Raw genomic sequence first — 18,625 nt, forward strand, 5'->3', positions numbered from 1 at the left:
CTACATTTTCCAGCTGCACTTTACTCTCATTTATCAGTTGCCTTTTGCTTTCTTTATTTATATATATATTTTTAAAGATAAAGCAAAGATTCTTCTGCTCAAGGCAGTCAGCTGTGAGAGAAATGTATCAGGAGTTACAAGGGTGTGAGAATCCACAGCCGTGAAAGAAAGCACGGAGCTACACCTGCGCTGCTTTTCACCCTTCAGTGAAACTCTGGAGGTACCGAGGGTTCAAGCGTAAAGCAGTGGAAATATCTGTTTCAGGTAGAGAACTGTGTAGGTGGGCGATGTGCAAAGGATGCAACTTCTTCTCCTTCTTTCTGTTGAGCTCTGTGATGTGTCTCTAACTGAGCCCAACATCTGTGGAGGGGCGCCCGTTTCCCCCCTCGCAGATGCAACACTCGCACACTCGAAACCTGAATGCAGCAGCAGTTAGTGGAAGTAGGGATGGTGCTGTGGGAGTCTGAGCGCGCTGCAAGTTCACGAGGACGCACACCGCCAGCCATGAAGGTAAATAGCACGCCGTGATAAAACGTAGATGCCAGAGTTCATAGGGGGAAAAGAAATGTGACGGCATTAGTGTGAATTTAAAAGGCGCTGTGAAACGTCAGGTTTGAAAAATCCCCCGTTTTGTTTGACAAGTAAGAAAAAACAAGCGACAAGAGCGCAAATTCTTTGGCTCAGAGATGTGTTTCCTGGCTTTATCTAAAGGAGACCAACTCACAGGCCTGCATGGAGCCGTCTTAGATCTGTGTTTTGCATGCTCTTGTTAAATAAATATTCAGGATATATCACAAACTGTGGTGCAGGGGTCAAAGACGAACCAAAGCAGCAGTCTGGAAGAAGTGAAAGTCCTGCATGAATCGTGTTTCAGTAAATATTGAAAGTAAAGAGCATGCATCAGTGGTTTGCTAGTGGAAGCATGCTTTCAGGAAGTGTAAAATAGCAGTGCAAGTATGCAATAGAATGAAATGCATTCACCTAAAGAGACGTGCTGCATGATTGTGCTTGAGGAAGCCTGCTTAGATGCTTTCCACCAGAACTGTTCATCTCCCAGTGTGTTCTAAAGAGAACATAATACAAGACTTTATTGATCCTCGAGGGGGGAAATTAGTTGCTACAGGCGGACAGTGCAGAAACACAAGCAGCTGTGGATTGTGGGTGTCACAGTTTCACGCCGAATCGCCTGCCTGCCTCACCACAGTGAGTAGATGTGCTGCAGCGAAACAGCGACTCCCGTCCGACCTCAAGCCAAGAATGCCATTACTGCGCCAGGCCCCCGGCGGCACATCTGCCGGAGTCGAAGCCCCACCGCTCGTCTGTTTATCGCCAACCGTAAACACTGGGACGCTCGGGTTAGAGGAGCCGGCTGCAGCTGAAGAAGGCACTGGAGGCGTCCCTGGTGGGATGTAAACAGTGTCGTGACCTTCAGATTTGACAGATGCTCGCACTTTTAACCTGCAGAGCCAGTGCAGGGTGATGCACCTGATCATTCACTGATAATGCATAATTGCTATTTAGGAAAAAAAATGGGTAAGACTAGGTGGGGCAACAAATAAGGATCTCAATCGTGCAATCAGTTGTGATGGAACTGACCCTTTAGCAACCAAGCATATCTCATATTTCCTTCGTCCCGTATCGTATCGTATCGTATCGTATCGTTTCATATCGTTTCATATCGTATCATTCCGTATCATTCCGTATTGTATTGTTTCATATCGTATAGTATCGTTTCATATCGTATCGTATAGTATTGTTTCATATCATATTATCCCATATTGTATCGTCCCGTATAGTATCGTTTCATATCGTATCGTATCGTTCCGTATTGTATCGTATCGTATCGTATCGTTTCATATCGTATCATTCCGTATCATTCCGTATTGTATTGTTTCATATCGTATAGTATCGTTTCATATCGTATCGTATAGTATTGTTTCATATCATATTATCCCATATTGTATCGTCCCGTATAGTATGGTTTCATATCGTATCGTCCCGTATAGTATCGTTTCATATCGTATCGTATCGTTTCATATCGTATCGTCCCGTATAGTATCGTTTCATATCGTATCGTCCCGTATAGTATCGTTTCATATCGTATCGTCCCGTATTGTATCGTTTCATATCATATCGTCTCGTATTGTATCGTTTCTTATTGGGTTTATTATTTATTATTAGCTGTATTGTATTTATCTGGGATTTTGGGTGAGTTTAGGACAACACATTATTTTATACATAAGAAACATCCTATTTGCAGTGAATCTCTGTTACCTCCCTCTTGTTTTTTTCCATCTGACCAAAGCGACACCTATAAACGGCCCCCGGTCGTGTTAAGTGTCAGGTAGAAGGGAGGTATCTGTGAAGTGGCACTCTCCAAACAAGCCACGCTGCATTAGGGGAGACGTCCGCTGTCTATTTGTTTGCTGAGGATGTCCGGCGCGAGGGGAACAAGTGCGGAATATGATGTCTATTCCGCATAAAAGGCGCAGCTTTTTATTTGTGAAGCTTTTAACGGGCTCTTAGCGTTTACTGGGACTGCTCGGCACTCACACTATGTACAAAGAGGAGGCAGCAGGGGCTAATATAGTCTTTTATGTGCTTTCGATATTGTCGAGTCGTTCCATCCTCAAAAAAAAAAAGTCGTTATTTTTTATTACGCATGCAAAGAGTTTTTATCATTATTATTATTGTTTTCACACCAGAATATTTGTCAGTTGTCTTTTTCAGTGACATAGTTCCCACGCTGCCATTTGGGAGCTGATAAAAACAGGAAGGACATTAATGACTGCGCAAATACACATGAATTACGTTGTGACGTTTATGACGGATGGTTTATTAGCCTTTGCACAGGTGTACACACGTTATCAGGCAACTTACAGTCATGCAAAGACATCTGAGGCAATGTGGAAAAAAATAACCTCCGAGTGGAGAATGCACCTTACCGTCAATAGGAATATGAACAGATTGTGACTATCTGCAGTTTTAAGAGACTCCCTTGGTGACTCATTCAGAACAACTTATATAGATATATATATATATATATATATATATATATATAAATATGACTCTTGATAAGCGCAGCCAACAATAAACTGAGATTTTGGAAACACCCGTCAGTATCATTTCTGTTATCTCTGGCAGATATACAATCTATAAACCGCAGATAAAATGTTGATGTTTAATAGATTTGTGATGGTTATGAAGGTGTTTGTTGTACACATGTACAAAGATAGAAACATCTTTAAATAATAAGAGATAAAAGCTCTGACTTAATACTGAATAAGCACATGTTACATATTGTAATGTAACACACTGTATCGTACTGAGCTGTATTGTATCGTATCATATCATTTCATATCGTATCGTTTCATATTGTGCTGTATCGTATAGTATCGTTTATCGTATCTTCCAGTATTGTATCACATGATATCTTGCCATAACGTAACGTCTTTTGTCATATCGTGTTGTATCATTTCATATCATATCGTGTAGTATTGTACCGTTTCATATCGTATCGTGCCGCGTCGTATTGTATCATAATATAATTTCATATCTTATCATCCCGTTTTGTATCGTACTGTATCATTTCATATTGTATCGTCCCGTATTGTATCATATTATATCGTTTCATTTCATGTCGTATCGTATAGTATAGTGTCGTTTCATTTCATGTCGTATCGTATAGTATTGTATCATTTCATGTCGTATCGTATAGTATTGTATCATTTCATATCGTATCATCCCATATAGTATCGTTTCATATCGTATCGTCCCGTATTGTATCGTTTCGTATCGTCCCGTATCGTATCGTATCGTTTCGTATCGTATTGTCCCGTCTCATATTGAAACGTTTAATTTCTTATTGTGCAGTATTGTGTCATTTCATATTGTATCGTGCAGTATTGTATTATTTTATATCGTGTCGTCCTGTATCGTGTCACGTCGTATTATGTACTTATGCAACCCATCATTGTGATATTACACTACTGTCCATCATATATGAAAAAAAATCACATAATATTATTATGTGATTATTATTATTAGAATTAGTTTAGTTTTTTGTATTTCCTTGTTTCTTTAGTCCATTGCACACACATTCACCTACAAAACATGCCTTCACAAAAACATGCAGTACAGTTAATTGTCCTGTATAAGCATGTCCCGCCTACTTTTCTTTGGTCCACACTGAAGTATTTGCCTGCCTACATCTCCATATGTTAAAAAAAAAAAAGGGGAGATAATGTGGATAATAATAAAAGAACTGTATCCTGAGTCACTGCTTCAGCCTTCAAATCCAAATCCAGCGTTACGCTCTGTGAAGCCTCACCATAACTATTTAGAGAACTCACCAAAGTTCCTGTTTAGACTATTACAATGCATGTGTTAGTTTACAGTACAAACTTACTTTGAGCTTATAAGGCAGTCTGGATGTCTCGTAGCAGCATTTTCCAACAGGACAACTTCCTAATTTTAAATTTACACGTTGATGACATTTATGTAAAGACTTCCTGAAAAAGTGTCTTGGTCGTATCCTCAGGGAGGGGGCATGCCATAAATGAATATGAATGTCCTGTTTTGAAATGATTTAGAGGACAGTTAGGGGAGCAGCCTGACAGGCAGAGCACGCTACCTCAAAAAAAAAAAAAAAAAAAAAAAAGGCGAACTTTACTCCACGTTCCGGACGTTTATTGTCCCACCTTTGAAACTTCACTTGAGATAATATTTAACAGCAAAGCATGTGGTGCGCATAACTGTAGTGCTCTCCGTGCGTGAAGAGGACTGGATCGATGGTGTTTTGGTGACTTGGAGGGATATTGGATAAACTGGTTTGACGCTTCACACCGAAACGCGCAGAAACAATGGTTGGTGGTGGTTTGTTGTTACTTACATATCGATGTTGTGCGCAGGCAGACATGCTTCACGGAGGTTTTTTTTTTCCTTTTTCTTTTTCTGTCTGACTTTACTGCGTTCACTCCTTAACAGAGTACCATCGCCAAGGTCCTCCTCGGAGTCTTTGGGCTGGCAGTGGTCGTCGTTTTGATTGCGGTGCCCACGACTATATTTCTAAGAGGTGAGTCGATCTGAAAATGCTTGGCATGTTTATATCGCGTGTGGACCCCACGCACCGTTAAACACGTCTGACAGATAGCGCTTTACGCACGCGTCATTACGCACGGCTCGCTATTGATCCTCGTTAAAAGGCAAAACAATGACAGATCCAACTCATCATTTACATCCAAGAGAAAAGATAATCTGTGATGGAATTCATTAATCCATTTTACTTTATTATTCAAATCACAAATTGGGGATTACAGTGTAGTTTCTTTGACGCCACACATGCGTAAATATCTGCACACTATGACAATTCCTGACGCAAGCTATATTCCACTCGCATTATCAGTTAGAGCCTTTACCACCTTTTTATGACCATGATCACTGTGTGTGCCTATGATATGATATCTGCAACATGTGACCCTCGAGTCCGTGCCAGGTCCTGACTTTTTCTCCCCCCCTCCCCTTACATGTGCAGAAGAGCAGGAGCAGGCGAACAGCAGGAGGTCTTTCACCCTGGAGGACGTCTTCAACAGTTCACTCAAACCAAAGTCCTACAGCTTGAAGTGGATCTCAGGTGGGAGTTATTGAAACCCGTGTATGTGGGGCGTGATGACACCAGACATGCACAGCTTCTAAACTGTGAATGTGTAACAGAAGAGACTTTATTGTTTGTCAGCAACAATATTCTCATCTGTTACTAATTCACTTTGATTGATCCCCTCATTTAAGTGTATGGGCATTATTATGTAACATTTAACTGGGACATCAGTGCATCTATTCTGGGTGAGACGGATCTACGCTGCACAAATCTCTGCGCCTCTCTTGCACATGTTTGTTGTGGAGAAGCCGGCACAGATTCTCCAGAAATGCGACGACACACACTGCGCAGACCGCAACAGCTGCTACTGTTGCAAAATGAGTTTCCTTGTTGCGCGTCCCCTTCCAGCGGGCCCGGAAACAAGCACGACGCACTGATTTGCTCTTGGGGATTTCAGGCTCCGGCTTCTGATCTGTGTCAAACAACAAGAATCGGATGAGCCACTCTTTTTTGGAGAAGCGGAACATTATGACTACTGCCAGGAGAAGCGAATCATATTGACCATCTTGTGACAAATCAGTCTGCTGGGAAACCTAGACCAGACCAGGCACCCCCACCCCATAGCAATGACACTCCTTGATGGCAGCAGCCATCCCCAGCAGGATGTAGTCTGACAGAAAAACACTTTAGGAACAACTCAAAAAACCATGAAGAACAGCACAAGGTGTTGACCTGGCCTCTAAATTCACTAGATCTCAAACTGATCAAGTATCTGTGGGATGATCCACAGAGGCCCCTCCCCTCAAAGGCCCCCCCACTAACAACATTCTGTTACCAGACACCACAGGACACCCTCAGAAGCCCCATGTCCATTCTCTGATGAGTCACAACTGTTTTGGAGGCACAAGGGAGACCTACGCAATATTAGGAAGGTGGTCATAATGTTATGCTAGTAAGATGCAAACAGGCTGAATGCAATTTAACACTCATTAGCTATAATAAGGGAGGGAGTCAAGGCAGGTTCAATGTTTAGGTCCATAAATTTGGACTAACAAGACGTAGATTTTAAAATGGGAATATCAAAAAATTTGGGCATTTAGTTTCGGCTCCAAAACAACTTGTGTTCCAGGTTCTTAAGTTTCAGTTTATAATGTTTAGTTTTTTTTTTTTTCAAGTGAATGGGTTCATTCCCAGAGCCAAGTTTGTTTTTGCTGGCTGAGCAAATCACCCAACATGTGTAAAAAACAGTCCAATTTGAGCAATCCATTGCACAACCTTCTTGAAATCCTCCCTGACGCACGTGTTTCTGTTTCCTGGCGTCTTCTGGGACTCTTGCGCCCCCTTCTCTTCCCCCGTGAGTAAACTATTCTGTCGTGTTGTGCCGCAGATCACGAGTATCTACATAAATCGCAGGGCTCGGTCTTCCTCCACGACGTTGCCGCGGACAAAGTCACCGAGTTCTTGAGCAAGGACAAGTTTGTAAGTTCTTTCACAAGCTTCTTTTGTGTGCGCAAAACAGACCACATGATATCGACGGGTATTCTGCAGAGACAACTGAAGTGTTGTCCGAGAGGTTTCTGTGTCCAAAACCCTGTTTCTCTCTCTCTCTCTGTCTGAATCACAGACTGAAAAAAGCGCTAATGATTACCAGCTGTCTGCTGACCGGAGATATGTTGCATTCATGAGCAACTACACCAAGGTAAACTATATTTGCGTCATAGCTGATGCATACTTGAAGCCCCTCAGGGATCTCACTGAACCCTGCTTTGTTTTTGCCTCATTAGCTGTGGAGACATTCATTTACAGCCACATACTCCCTCTATGACCGGGAGTTGAAGTAAGTACCCCGACTTTGAATTTCAAATTTGCTAAGAACTTTTTCCGGCTCTCTGCTTTTAGCCGGAGTAATCTGCATTATCATAACAGCACTTTAAGGAGCTAAAGAATTCAAACTCAATACATATTTACAAATCTCTTTTTCAGCAAATTCATCGCACCCAACGGCGTTTTTCATGATGTCCAGTACTTTGCCTGGGCCCCTGAAGGCAACAAACTGGTAAGAGACAAACAAATGATGATTATGTGCTCTATGTGCAAAATGACACTTCTGTTCTGAAGTGGGTGATAGATTATCGAACACAACCTTATCCAAACACTTTTCTTAGGCAAGAGCTTTGCAAAAATGTGTGGTTTTCTTTGTCTTCGAAGGCCTTTGTTTGGAAGAATAACGTGTATGTAAAGACCAGTCCAGAGTCTCCGCCTCAGCAAGTCACTTTCAACGGAGAGGACAATAAGATCTTCAATGGGATCCCAGACTGGGTGTATGAGGGTAAGAGGAACAGGCTGTGCAGGATTTATAACACTCATTTACATTCAGGTGTTGCACGAGAAGACCTGAAAACACTTCTCTGGGCCGGCGTGCAGGAAGAGGCTCAGCTGGGCGAAGCTGCTGGAGAGATTTTTGTGTCAAGAATGTGGTCAGATCTGAACAGATTACGTTTACTCTTGGCAGAAGCCTCATCCTGATGTAAACCTGATTAACTCTAGGTGTGGTCTGGGTGACGGGATCCCATTTCTCTCCCAATAGAACATCCTGTACAGATGGCCTTTTAATCCCAGACGAGTTGACTACCACCAGATTAGATCAGATTATAAAAACCAGATGAGATTACATCAAATCAGATTACATTACATCAGGTCAGATTACATTACATCAGACTTGGTTATTACATCAGATTATGTTAAATTACCTCAGATTATTGGATCAAATCAGATTTAGATTAGAAAAATTCCGATTAGATCAGATTACATTACATCATATTTAATTATTAGATAAGATTAGATTATTGGATCAGATCTATATTAGATTAGATTATTAGAACAATTCAGATTAGATCAGATTACATTACATCGGATTATTGGATCAGATCAGATTTAGATTAGATCAGAACAATTCAGATTAGATCAGATTACATTACATCGGATTATTGGATCAGATCAGATTTAGATTAGATCAGAACAATTCAGATTAGATCAGATTATTGGATCAGATCGGATTTAGATTAGAAAAAATCCAATTAGATTAGATGAGATCACATTACATCATATTCAGGTACTAGATAAAATTAGATTAGATCTGATTACGTTGCATTACATCAGATTGTTGGAGCAGGTCAGATTTAGATTAGAAAATTCAGATTAGATTAGATCAGATCACATTAGATTACATAAAATCAAATTATTAGATCAGATGAGATCATTAACATCAGAACAGATTTAGATTATATAAAGTCAGATTAGATCTAATCTCATTCCAAATTCCAAACCTCTTCCTTGGACTGGAATATTTTTGCACCATTGTGTTAAAAGTTTTCCTTGAATATTTAGATAATCTGAAATCCCTGAGTCACTGGTGTGGTTTAATCCCTCCAGAGCTCACATTCCACAAGGTGCCCAACATCATTTTAATTTCTCCAACACACACTTTCCACTTCCAGAGGAGATGTTCTCATCCAGTCAGGGCCTGTGGTGGTCCCCCGGAGGGAAGTATGTGGCCTACGCAGAGTTCAACGACACGGAGGTGCACGCTATAGAGTACTCCTGGTACGGCCAGAACCAGTACCCCAGCACTGTCTCCATCCCTTATCCAAAGGTGGGACGTCTTACATGTCTAACGTTGCACAACTGTCATTGTACGGTGCATCTTTCATTGTTTTGTTTTTCCTCCTCGTTGCAGCCAGGTACTCCCAACCCCATAGTGAAGCTCTTCGTGGTGGACACCAACAACACGACAAAAATTACTCAAGTTCCTGTTCCATCCTTATTCAGCTCGATGTAACGTAACAGCTCCACATATGTCTTTTCCCTCCAAGAAAATCTCAGCCGATCAGTTGAGATTAAACCTTTGTTTTCTTTTTAATCCACAGTGAACACTACTTGGCCACTGTTACTTGGGTGGCCGACGACCGTCTGGCTGTCCAGTGGCTGAAGAGAGTACAGAACCACCTCATCCTTCAGGTCTACAACTTGGATGGATCCAGCTGGAAGCCCATCGAGGTAAAACAACTTTTATATACATTTTTGTGCCACAGCAAACTGATAAAATTGCGTAAAAGTGATGCATTTCATGCCAAACGGCTGCTCCTTTAGTACATTTGTTAAGTCCAATACTAAAACAGGACACTAAATGACACTTGAGTCTCATTACATTAATTGGAAACGCTTCTAATTTGTGATATTAAAAGGTGCAACTTCCAGATATGTAACATTGGCCTTTTTTTTCTCAAATATGCAAATACTCAAGTGTAATATTCCCGTTTCATGCGTTTGATTGGGTTCTCTTCAAGACTTCCACCGTCTTGCAGAAAGAGCAAAAACACCTTCTACTCAAAGCCACCGGGTTGCCAGCAACATTTCAGTTGCAGCAGTGCAGATGTAACTAAATCCATGTGTATAAAATAAAAAAAATATAAAACCACAGCCATGGCATTTTGAATTTTTTTCCATATTTGCTGACTGCCGTGTTGTCATTGTCATTTTCTATATTTTCACAGGACCTGGAGGTGAAGAGCACGGGGTGGATAGGACGTGTAGGTTAAATACACTTTTAAAGTGATAAGATGTGCTTAATGTCCTGGAAAGACTCAAACCAACAATGGCTCCAACATTTAAAGCCAAGCACTGTATGCTAATAAATGTGCTGCTCTTAGTTCTCTCCTCCAGAACCAGTTTTTGCCCCAGACAACAGCTACTACCTGCTCATGAGCGACTCCAAGGGATACAAGCACATCCATCATGTGGTCGGGGTGGGTAGCATGATTATTCTGTTATTTACTCAGGCTGCATCAGCAACTGTTTCTTATCTAAAAGTAAAATCATCCCTTTATTTTTGTAAATCTTGCACAATGTCCTTCATGAATAGTTTATTATAACATGCTACTACCGCCCACTCACAGTCTGTTCTGGCTCATTCATGCAGGGCAATTCCACACCTATCACCTCTGGAGAATGGGAAGTCATTGCCATCCTGAAAGTCACTCCAGATAGTGTGTAAGTTGAAATTATTATTATTTAATGCCTGCATGTATAAATGCACAAGTCGCTGCGATACGCTGACGCCTTCCTCAACTCATTTCCTCCTCAGATATTATTCAAGTAACGAGGAGGGGGCCAGGCCAGGAGGAAGGAACGTTTACAAGTAAGGGTCTTTATTTTACCTTTTTGCAAAGCAGATTTATATATATTCAGACTTACTGTATGTGTGTTTTTATTCGTCAGGTGGACAGGAGCAGAGAAAAAGTGTCTGACTTGTTCATTACGTGAAGACTGTCATTATAACTCGGCCTACTTCAGCCACAATGCCTCCTTCTACCGTATCAGCTGCAGTGGTCAGTTGTTTGCCCCTCTTGTAATTCCTGCAGTTTACAGCATTTTTATATAAGATTCACTTAAAGACTGTTTTTGTCATTTCTCCCTAAAGGTCCCAGCGTTCCTCATCATTCTCTCATGGACAACAGGAAAGAAAACCGTAAGCTGGGAGCTTTGTAAAAGGTTTTGAATCGGTTCGGCACGTGTTTAATCCGATTCTGATGCCTCCCTTGTTTTTTTTTTTATATATTCGTAGCGCTCAAAGTTTTGGAGGACAACAGCGCATTTGTCAGCGTGATTGCCGACATCGAGATGCCCACCATGCGTCGAGGGCAAATCAAACTTGGCGAATACAGTAAGTGATTTCAGCTGACACTGACATGAGCGTTATTTACTAGTATCGGTAAATGGTTGCTTCTTGAGTGTGAAACTTGACATCTGTGTGAAGAGATAAAGTGTAACGTCCCAAGTGATACCTGGGCGTGGTGACAGTACAGAATACTTATAAGATAAGATAATCCATTATGTTATCCCACCTTTAAAAAAAGCCTGGCTGGATTTTTGACTCGAACGCTGAATCGAGTCCTACGTCAAGCCCGATTTAGTGCAGCAATTCCATGACTCATTGAGAGCAAAGGTCAAAGAAGTGATGACTGGAAAACTAAACTGAGTATGATTTAAAGCCTGGATTGATAAGAAATTGTATAATCATCACCATAAAAAAACATGTTGATGTAGAAAAATACATTTTTTGTGTGTAATGTAAACAGTAACGGACCAAAAACAGAGCCTTGCGGGACGCCATTACTGAGAGGGCTTAAATTAACTATCTAAAACAAACCTGAAGCAGTCTAAGCTTAAAAATAAATCGTAATCTGAAGGTTATTGTTTTATTGTTTTATTTGGATCCCCATTATAATACTCAATATAATAAATGAAGATGTACCTTGCAGTATTTAAGATGTTTTTCCAGCAAAGGAAAATTTGACCGATTACCAAACCAAAGTTCTACCCAGAACTTACAAGCTAACAGACTAATACAGTATATCCAACAATTTATACACCGTTAAAGGTCATATACATTTCCATTGTTGCTCTATTCATCATTTTACAAACTCCTAATTAATCCTGTTACCCCGCAGAGGGAGGTCTTGTCATTAATTTAGCACAAATAACTGATCTTCTCATTTTTTGACAGATCTCTGGTACCAGATGTTTTTGCCTCCAGACTTTGACGAGTCCAAGAAGTACCCTCTACTGATAGATGTGTAAGAACACATCCAAACAGCAATAAGTGTTTAAACTAAATAAAAAAGGATAGCTCATGAGCTTCTACTGAATTCCAGGTATGGAGGCCCTTGCAGCCAGAAAGCAGACTTCATCTACAGGGTGAACTGGGCCACGTACCTAGCCAGCACTGAGAAAATCATCGTCGCCAGCTTCGACGGAAGAGGAAGCGGTTACCAGGGCGACAAGTTAATGCATGAAATCTACAAACGTCTGGGAACCTATGAGGTGGAAGATCAGATAACAGCGGCCAGGTAAGGCGAGCGAGGAGCTGTTTAGACAAGTCAATGCATCTCAAACAAACGAATATCCCCCCCTTTGCCTGGGAAAGCTTGATAAAACTGGATTTTACTCGTTTCTGTGGCATGAAATATGCTCCCACTCACACACAGAGACTCAGTTTAGAGGAAAGGTCATGAAATAAAATCATTTTCTCTTTTGTTTTTAAAGGGAATTCATCAAAATGGGCTTCATTGACAAAGACAGAGTTGCTATTTGGGGATGGGTAAGTTAACCTTATAAAAATCAAACACATCGCGATCATTTAAGTGTTCCTCTGGCAATATACTGTAACTGTGTGATATCTTATGCTTCGAATGGGCAGTAAATGGCTCTAAAAACAAGTCAGCGTGCTTGGCATTTACTTAAAACGAGAGATACGCCTCAGTAATGAGCTGTTTATCCTCCAACAGTCCTATGGTGGATATGTTGCGTCAATGGTCCTGGGTTCCGGGAGTGGAGTTTTCAAATGTGGAATGGCAGTGGCTCCGGTCTCCAAATGGGAATATTATGGTACGTCTTGGCATAGCCTCACTCAGTTCTTTGCATAATGCGAGTTTTGGTAACCCTCCATTGGCATTGTTGACCCCCGCAACTATTTTTCAGCAACTCCCATTAGCTATTTTCTACATCGCTGTTACTTCCTCTTTACCTTTGCCAGTTCCCAACAGAGCGGTTCCAGACAAACCATTGCCACAAAAAATTGTGTTGTTTCCTAATCCAGTGACTTTCATTAAATGAAATTATATCTGTAATTGTCTCTGTTCATTTCCAGATTCCATCTACACAGAGCGCTACATGACGGAGCCTTTAGATAATCTGGATGGCTACCGAGTAAGTCTCACGCTCATGGCAGCTGTCCGTTATTATTATTATTATTATATGAATAGTAGTAGTAGTAGTAGTAGTGGTGGTGATGGTGGTATTACCTGTGTTCACCTGACTAATCTGACTGTGTGCAGAACTCAACAGTAACAGCCAGAGCCAAGAATTTCCACTCAGTGCAGTATCTTCTGGTTCACGGAACGGCCGACGGTAAGTCACGTTGGGGTTTTATTTCTGGGTCTTCCAAAAGCGACGCTAAACCAAATTCACAAAAGACGAAATTTAGATCCTATTTGTACATTTAAAGCACAGAAAAAAATGTTTTGTTTAGCTCGTTTTGTGACCTATGGCCACAAGGTTTCTCAGCATTTTAAGCCTCAGTTGCCAGAAGATTGAATTTCGTGAATCAAATATGTACGTTTGAGAGCACCAGTAATAAAATACTTAATAGTAATAGTATATTCAAGGTTGCTAGGCATTGGTGAAGACTGCTGGAAGCCATTATCAGCAGGCAGTTTTTCATTCTTGAATAGAGGCAGTCTTCCTGTTTCTTTCGGTTCACCACCCATATCAGTGTACTCGGATTCAGATTTATTCGGCCACGTATGCACACACGCACAAGGAATTAAGATTGGAGGGGTTATTAGGTCTGATAAAAAGGTTGGATATACACAGATGGTGTGGACGGTATTGTTTTATACATATGGAACAAAGGTTTGTGTGTAGGTGTGAGCAGGATGCACTTATTTACCATACCTGTATGTGCATACAGCAGCATTTACAGTGAAAAGCACTTGTGTATTTGCAGGAATTCTGCAGGAAGGGTTTAAATAAAAGCAGAGCAGTGCTATTAAAATGTAATATTTTAATAGCACTGGCGTTTTTGCCTTATTAACATATGCGCGTGCTTTTCCAGACAATGTCCATTTCCAGCAGGCGGCTGAGATCTCCGAGGCTCTGGTGGAAGAGCACGTGGACTTTGAAGCCATGGTGAGTACTCCTGGGAATCTGAAGGATAATTTTCGAGTAAGTATTGCAAATTATTCAATTATTTCTTTTTGCTCCCTTCCCCACAGTGGTACACCGACAAAGATCACGGGCTCACCGGCTCGGCCAACCAACACGTCTACACCCACATGAGTCACTTCCTCCAGAGGTGCTTTGCGTGAAGTCAACTGGATGACGGCCATTGTCCCATGTGAATAAATAAAAGAAAACTCGGTTCACTTTTCATGTGCACTCATGAATAAAGAAGCGTTCTGAGTCATAATGTCGTTCTGTGTCTATGAAATGTCATCTTGGATATATTCAATCTGAAATACCAGCCTCTTGTATCACAGCTACACAAAAATGTGATTTATTTTTTGTCTGTGTGCATTTAATGCTCATCAAGGTCCTCCCTTGACCTGAAGAACATACATAAATTAACGTGAAGAATGATATCTGTGAAAGTTGAACTACAGTTGTACATCTGAAAAATTTGTACAGTATTGTATTAAATTATGCATAGAGACATGAAATACCAAAGTGATTTTTATACCATTTTACTAAATCTGTACGATTGTTTGTTGTAATTAAATATTTTCTAAAATAAAAATTCAAACAGCAAGAATGAGTGTTTTTCTGTTTAATAATGTGATATAGAGGAAGTACAATAAAACGGGGCATCATCAGCGTAGAGCTTGATCAAAAATTGGCAATATCCAGTGGCGTTTAGGGGTTTACCACAAAAATCAAGAGAAAAATCATCAATTAAAACCAATTTTCAGAAGATAAAGAGATAAGATGCCAATGTTTGCACAGAAGCATGCTAAGCTATGTTGGCGAGCATATGCTAACTGCTCGCATGTTGGCATGTTGACATTACAATGGAGCTCAAACAGCAACCAGCTACTCTAACTTTATTATGGAGAGAATAAAGGGGTCAGCTATCAAAGTATCAATAGTTTTCGGAGATAAAAAGACAAAGTTATGTCCAGAGGGACCGGGGGCTTTTGAAAAACTGACCTTTTACCCAAGGCGCTGGTGAAATGTCACAGGGTCACATGAGAGCCACATTTCCTGGGAGCTGTTGGGACATTGTGCGTTTAGACCTCAGTTACTTGCATCTGTGTGTTCTTTTTGTGTGCAGAGATGGACGACCGCCTAAAGAACACAACTTTGGACTTGCGAAACCGGATAGTTTGTACTTGACATGACCAATTTTTGTTCATTGACGCCAAGTCCATACAAGTTACCTCCCAATGCATCCTTGATAAAACTGGCGGGGCAAGGGAACATCTGGGTCAAAGGAATACTTGGATGCGTATAGGGAAACACCCAGGTTTTGAAGGTCACCATTGTGCCTGACCTTTGGCCTCAAGTTGCGTATTTCTTTTAGCACAGAAGGGTTCAATCTTTAGAATTTTTATGAAATAACGTCAAAACGATACCTAGTTCTTTCCACTTTGACGCTACATTGAACAAATCTATGACATTTCAGAGCATGATGGAGTGATTCATGAACATTTATTGATCCCCATCACCGTCAGAGGCCTTTAACTTTCCGATCTTTCGAATCCGATTGGAAACTATCGACAAATACTGCGCATCGTTTCCCGTCTTGATGACACGGTAGCACATTAGAGCATCTCCATGTCTTCTTTTTATTTTTTTATTTCTTCTGTTTGACAGGATGAGCCCAGTTTGTTTGATCTTGACACCTAAGTACCAGCTGGCATCATGCATGAACGGCGCCTTCCCTTTCACCAGCAAACGCTCGGCTCGTTGAGTCGGCCCGTGCTAGGGCCCCGTGTCTAATGGGTCGAGAGTAACAGGTGGGCCGGAGCGGAGCGGTAACAATGGGCCCACCTGAGCAGCTCCCTCCTCCTCCTCTCCCGCTATATAAGGCTGGCGAGGAGGAGAGGGCGGTTAGATACAGACACCGGCAACAAGCAGAGGAACTTAACAGCACAGCAGTTGTTGGAAAAGGAAAAAGGTGAGTCGCATTGCGCCTTGTTGTAGCGGTGAAACCGCTTTTAGATGTTTTTCTTCCTTGTCCGACTCAAACCGTCTCTTTGGATCGCAGGTTACAATCATGAAAAGCATCTACACCCTGGCTGCCACCCTCCTGGTCCTTGGCGTTGTTCAGAGCAGCTGGCAGGTTCCTCTGCAAGAGGTTGACGACATCTTGAGGTAAAAATCAAACACCGAAGCATCGTTTAAAAAGAGTCGAGGAGGTTTTTATTGCATCTGAATTTCTCTTGTGACAAGGACAACAAGTGTAGTAAATGCAAGTGGAACAGCAAAAAGGACAAAAAACAATAAATTTTGTTGCATTTATAGGAGGAACTGACACTTGGCGTTAGTTTGCATGTATTCCTAGAGGGCCCGAAGGAAGAAGTTGTTCAATTAAACCCAGAAATACAGTTTCTTCTTTTTCTTTTTTTTTTTTTAACCACTTCTGAGAGTAAATTTGAGTTTTATTTGACAGCTGGATAATCAAGCTGTGTGTATTTTTCACTATATTAGGAGACTAAGCAGTTGGTTTCACAACAGTGCTCCCGTGACGGAACAACACAGCCTCGTCCAAAGTTTTCTGCTTGTTAATTCCTCGACACACACATCTAAAATTAAGGCTATTGAGATCTCAATGCCTGACTTTTAGCTCATGTTGTGGTTCAGTTGTGCAAATCTGCAACAAATCCACCATTTACTCACTAAAAGGGGTCTGGGAGCACACGCTCATTCACTACTGGGACACGCAGGACATGGCTGCCTGCGGAAATTTTACTTTGGATCTATAGTTGGTTTGTATTTTTGTTATTGTTCCCACTTCTCCACCCATAGCTGTTAAAACAATGAAATACCGTACCGTTTCCCCTCAAAAGAAAGTATTTTATTCATGCAATGTTTAAAATGTCCAAGAGGATTTGCTTTCTTCCACGTATTTGTGCTTTATTTCTTAATTTTCTTCTCCCTGCTACAGTTTTGAGGCAGACGACACGTTATCCGGCGAGCCCGCGGAGCTGTCGAACATGAAGAGGCACTCGGAGGGGACGTTCTCCAACGACTACAGCAAGTACCTGGAGGACAGGAAGGCGCAGGACTTCGTCCGGTGGCTGATGAACAACAAGAGGAGCGGGTCAGTGTGGGGTCGGGTGATCGGCAGATTCGTGAGCATGGAGCGTCGCTTTGAAGCGTTTTAATGTCACTGCTTAAGCCCTTTGCATGCAATTTGCTTCCCAAACCAGGGTTTAGGCCAATCCAGTGGGCTACCAGATAAATCTGAAGGGTCCTGACATGATTTATGCTTGAGAAAATTAGGACTTTTCTCATTTTAGTTGATGGGTGTAGCATAACCCCGAATATAGGCTGGTATTTGTTGAGTAATCACAAGATTGATTCACTGTAATCTGGGTTTCTTGTATGTCCCACAGTCTTGTTGGTGGAATCATTTGGGGTTTAGCTAAGAGAAATGATCCACATGTGCTCTGCTAGTTTCTACAAAGCCACATTTTATCAAATATTCCTGACTCGGCCTCGCCGTCTGTTTCAGAGCTTCGGAGAAACGTCACGCGGACGGCACCTTCACCAGCGACGTGAGCTCCTACCTCAAGGACCAAGCAATCAAAGACTTTGTTGCCAAGCTCAAGTCTGGACAAGTCAGAAGAGAGTAGGCTGTCCCACCTTTAATCCTCCCCCACCCATCTTCTCCCCCTCCCCCGCTCCTCCCACAGAACCAAAAAAAAACGGCCTGCCTGTGTCTGATTCCGGCGTGGTGATGACAAGAGAGACAGAGAGATCTCGAACTGATCAGTTGCTTCTTCTTCTTCTTCTTGTTGCTTTCTTCGCTCCCCGTCCTCTTCCGTTGCCTTTTTGTTTCATGTGGTTGTGCTAAAATAAATCCCCTGAACTTTTCCACTGTGTTGTTTGGTGCGTTACCATCAGGAGACACAAAATGAGTGAGCAGAATCAATCATGAAATCACTAAGGTAATAAAAAAATAACTGATCTTTTTCTGATTCGGATCAAACGCCAGAGCTCCAATGGCACATTTCCACGCTTTTGTGGAGGGTCGCTGACCCTCAGCGGGCGGCGCTAACGTTGTGTGCCTGTGTACAGATCTGAAATGGACAGGCGGGAGGAAGTGTTCAGCAAGAGGCATGTAGACGGAAGCTTCACCAGCGATGTGAACAAAGTGCTGGACTCCATGGCGGCCAAGGAATATTTACTCTGGGTCATGACTTCCAAGCCTTCAGGGGAAAGGTAACTCCGAGCAAACACGATTTT

General features: G+C 41.7%; 2 protein-coding genes across 2 annotated transcripts; both read left to right on the plus strand.

The window, feature by feature from the left end:
• Positions 1-447: 447 nt before the first annotated feature.
• LOC311509548 (dipeptidyl peptidase 4-like) lies at positions 448-14,800 on the plus strand (the record flags this gene model as incomplete). The annotated part of the gene is made up of 26 exons (XM_084574785.1): positions 448-510; positions 4,987-5,074; positions 5,534-5,632; positions 6,984-7,075; positions 7,221-7,295; positions 7,381-7,433; positions 7,580-7,652; positions 7,805-7,925; positions 9,094-9,248; positions 9,333-9,430; positions 9,523-9,652; positions 10,150-10,185; positions 10,306-10,401; positions 10,575-10,645; positions 10,740-10,793; positions 10,874-10,983; positions 11,076-11,123; positions 11,220-11,318; positions 12,162-12,231; positions 12,310-12,504; positions 12,701-12,755; positions 12,943-13,042; positions 13,305-13,363; positions 13,492-13,564; positions 14,271-14,344; positions 14,431-14,800. 26 exons carry the CDS (start codon positions 448-450, stop codon positions 14,521-14,523), a joined length of 2,280 nt encoding a protein of 759 aa, XP_084430911.1. The 3' UTR covers positions 14,524-14,800.
• A 209-nt stretch (positions 14,801-15,009) lies between these two features.
• Positions 15,010-18,605, plus strand: LOC311509609 (glucagon-1-like; the record flags this gene model as incomplete). The annotated part of the gene is made up of 4 exons (XM_084574839.1): positions 15,010-16,528; positions 17,322-17,477; positions 17,892-18,008; positions 18,458-18,605. Exons 1-4 carry the CDS (start codon positions 16,431-16,433, stop codon positions 18,603-18,605), a joined length of 519 nt encoding a protein of 172 aa, XP_084430965.1. The 5' UTR covers positions 15,010-16,430.
• Positions 18,606-18,625: the final 20 nt, after the last annotated feature.

This window comes from Chelon labrosus, assembly GCF_963514085.1.
Source record: "Chelon labrosus genome assembly, chromosome: 24".
Classification (NCBI taxonomy): domain Eukaryota; kingdom Metazoa; phylum Chordata; class Actinopteri; order Mugiliformes; family Mugilidae; genus Chelon; species Chelon labrosus.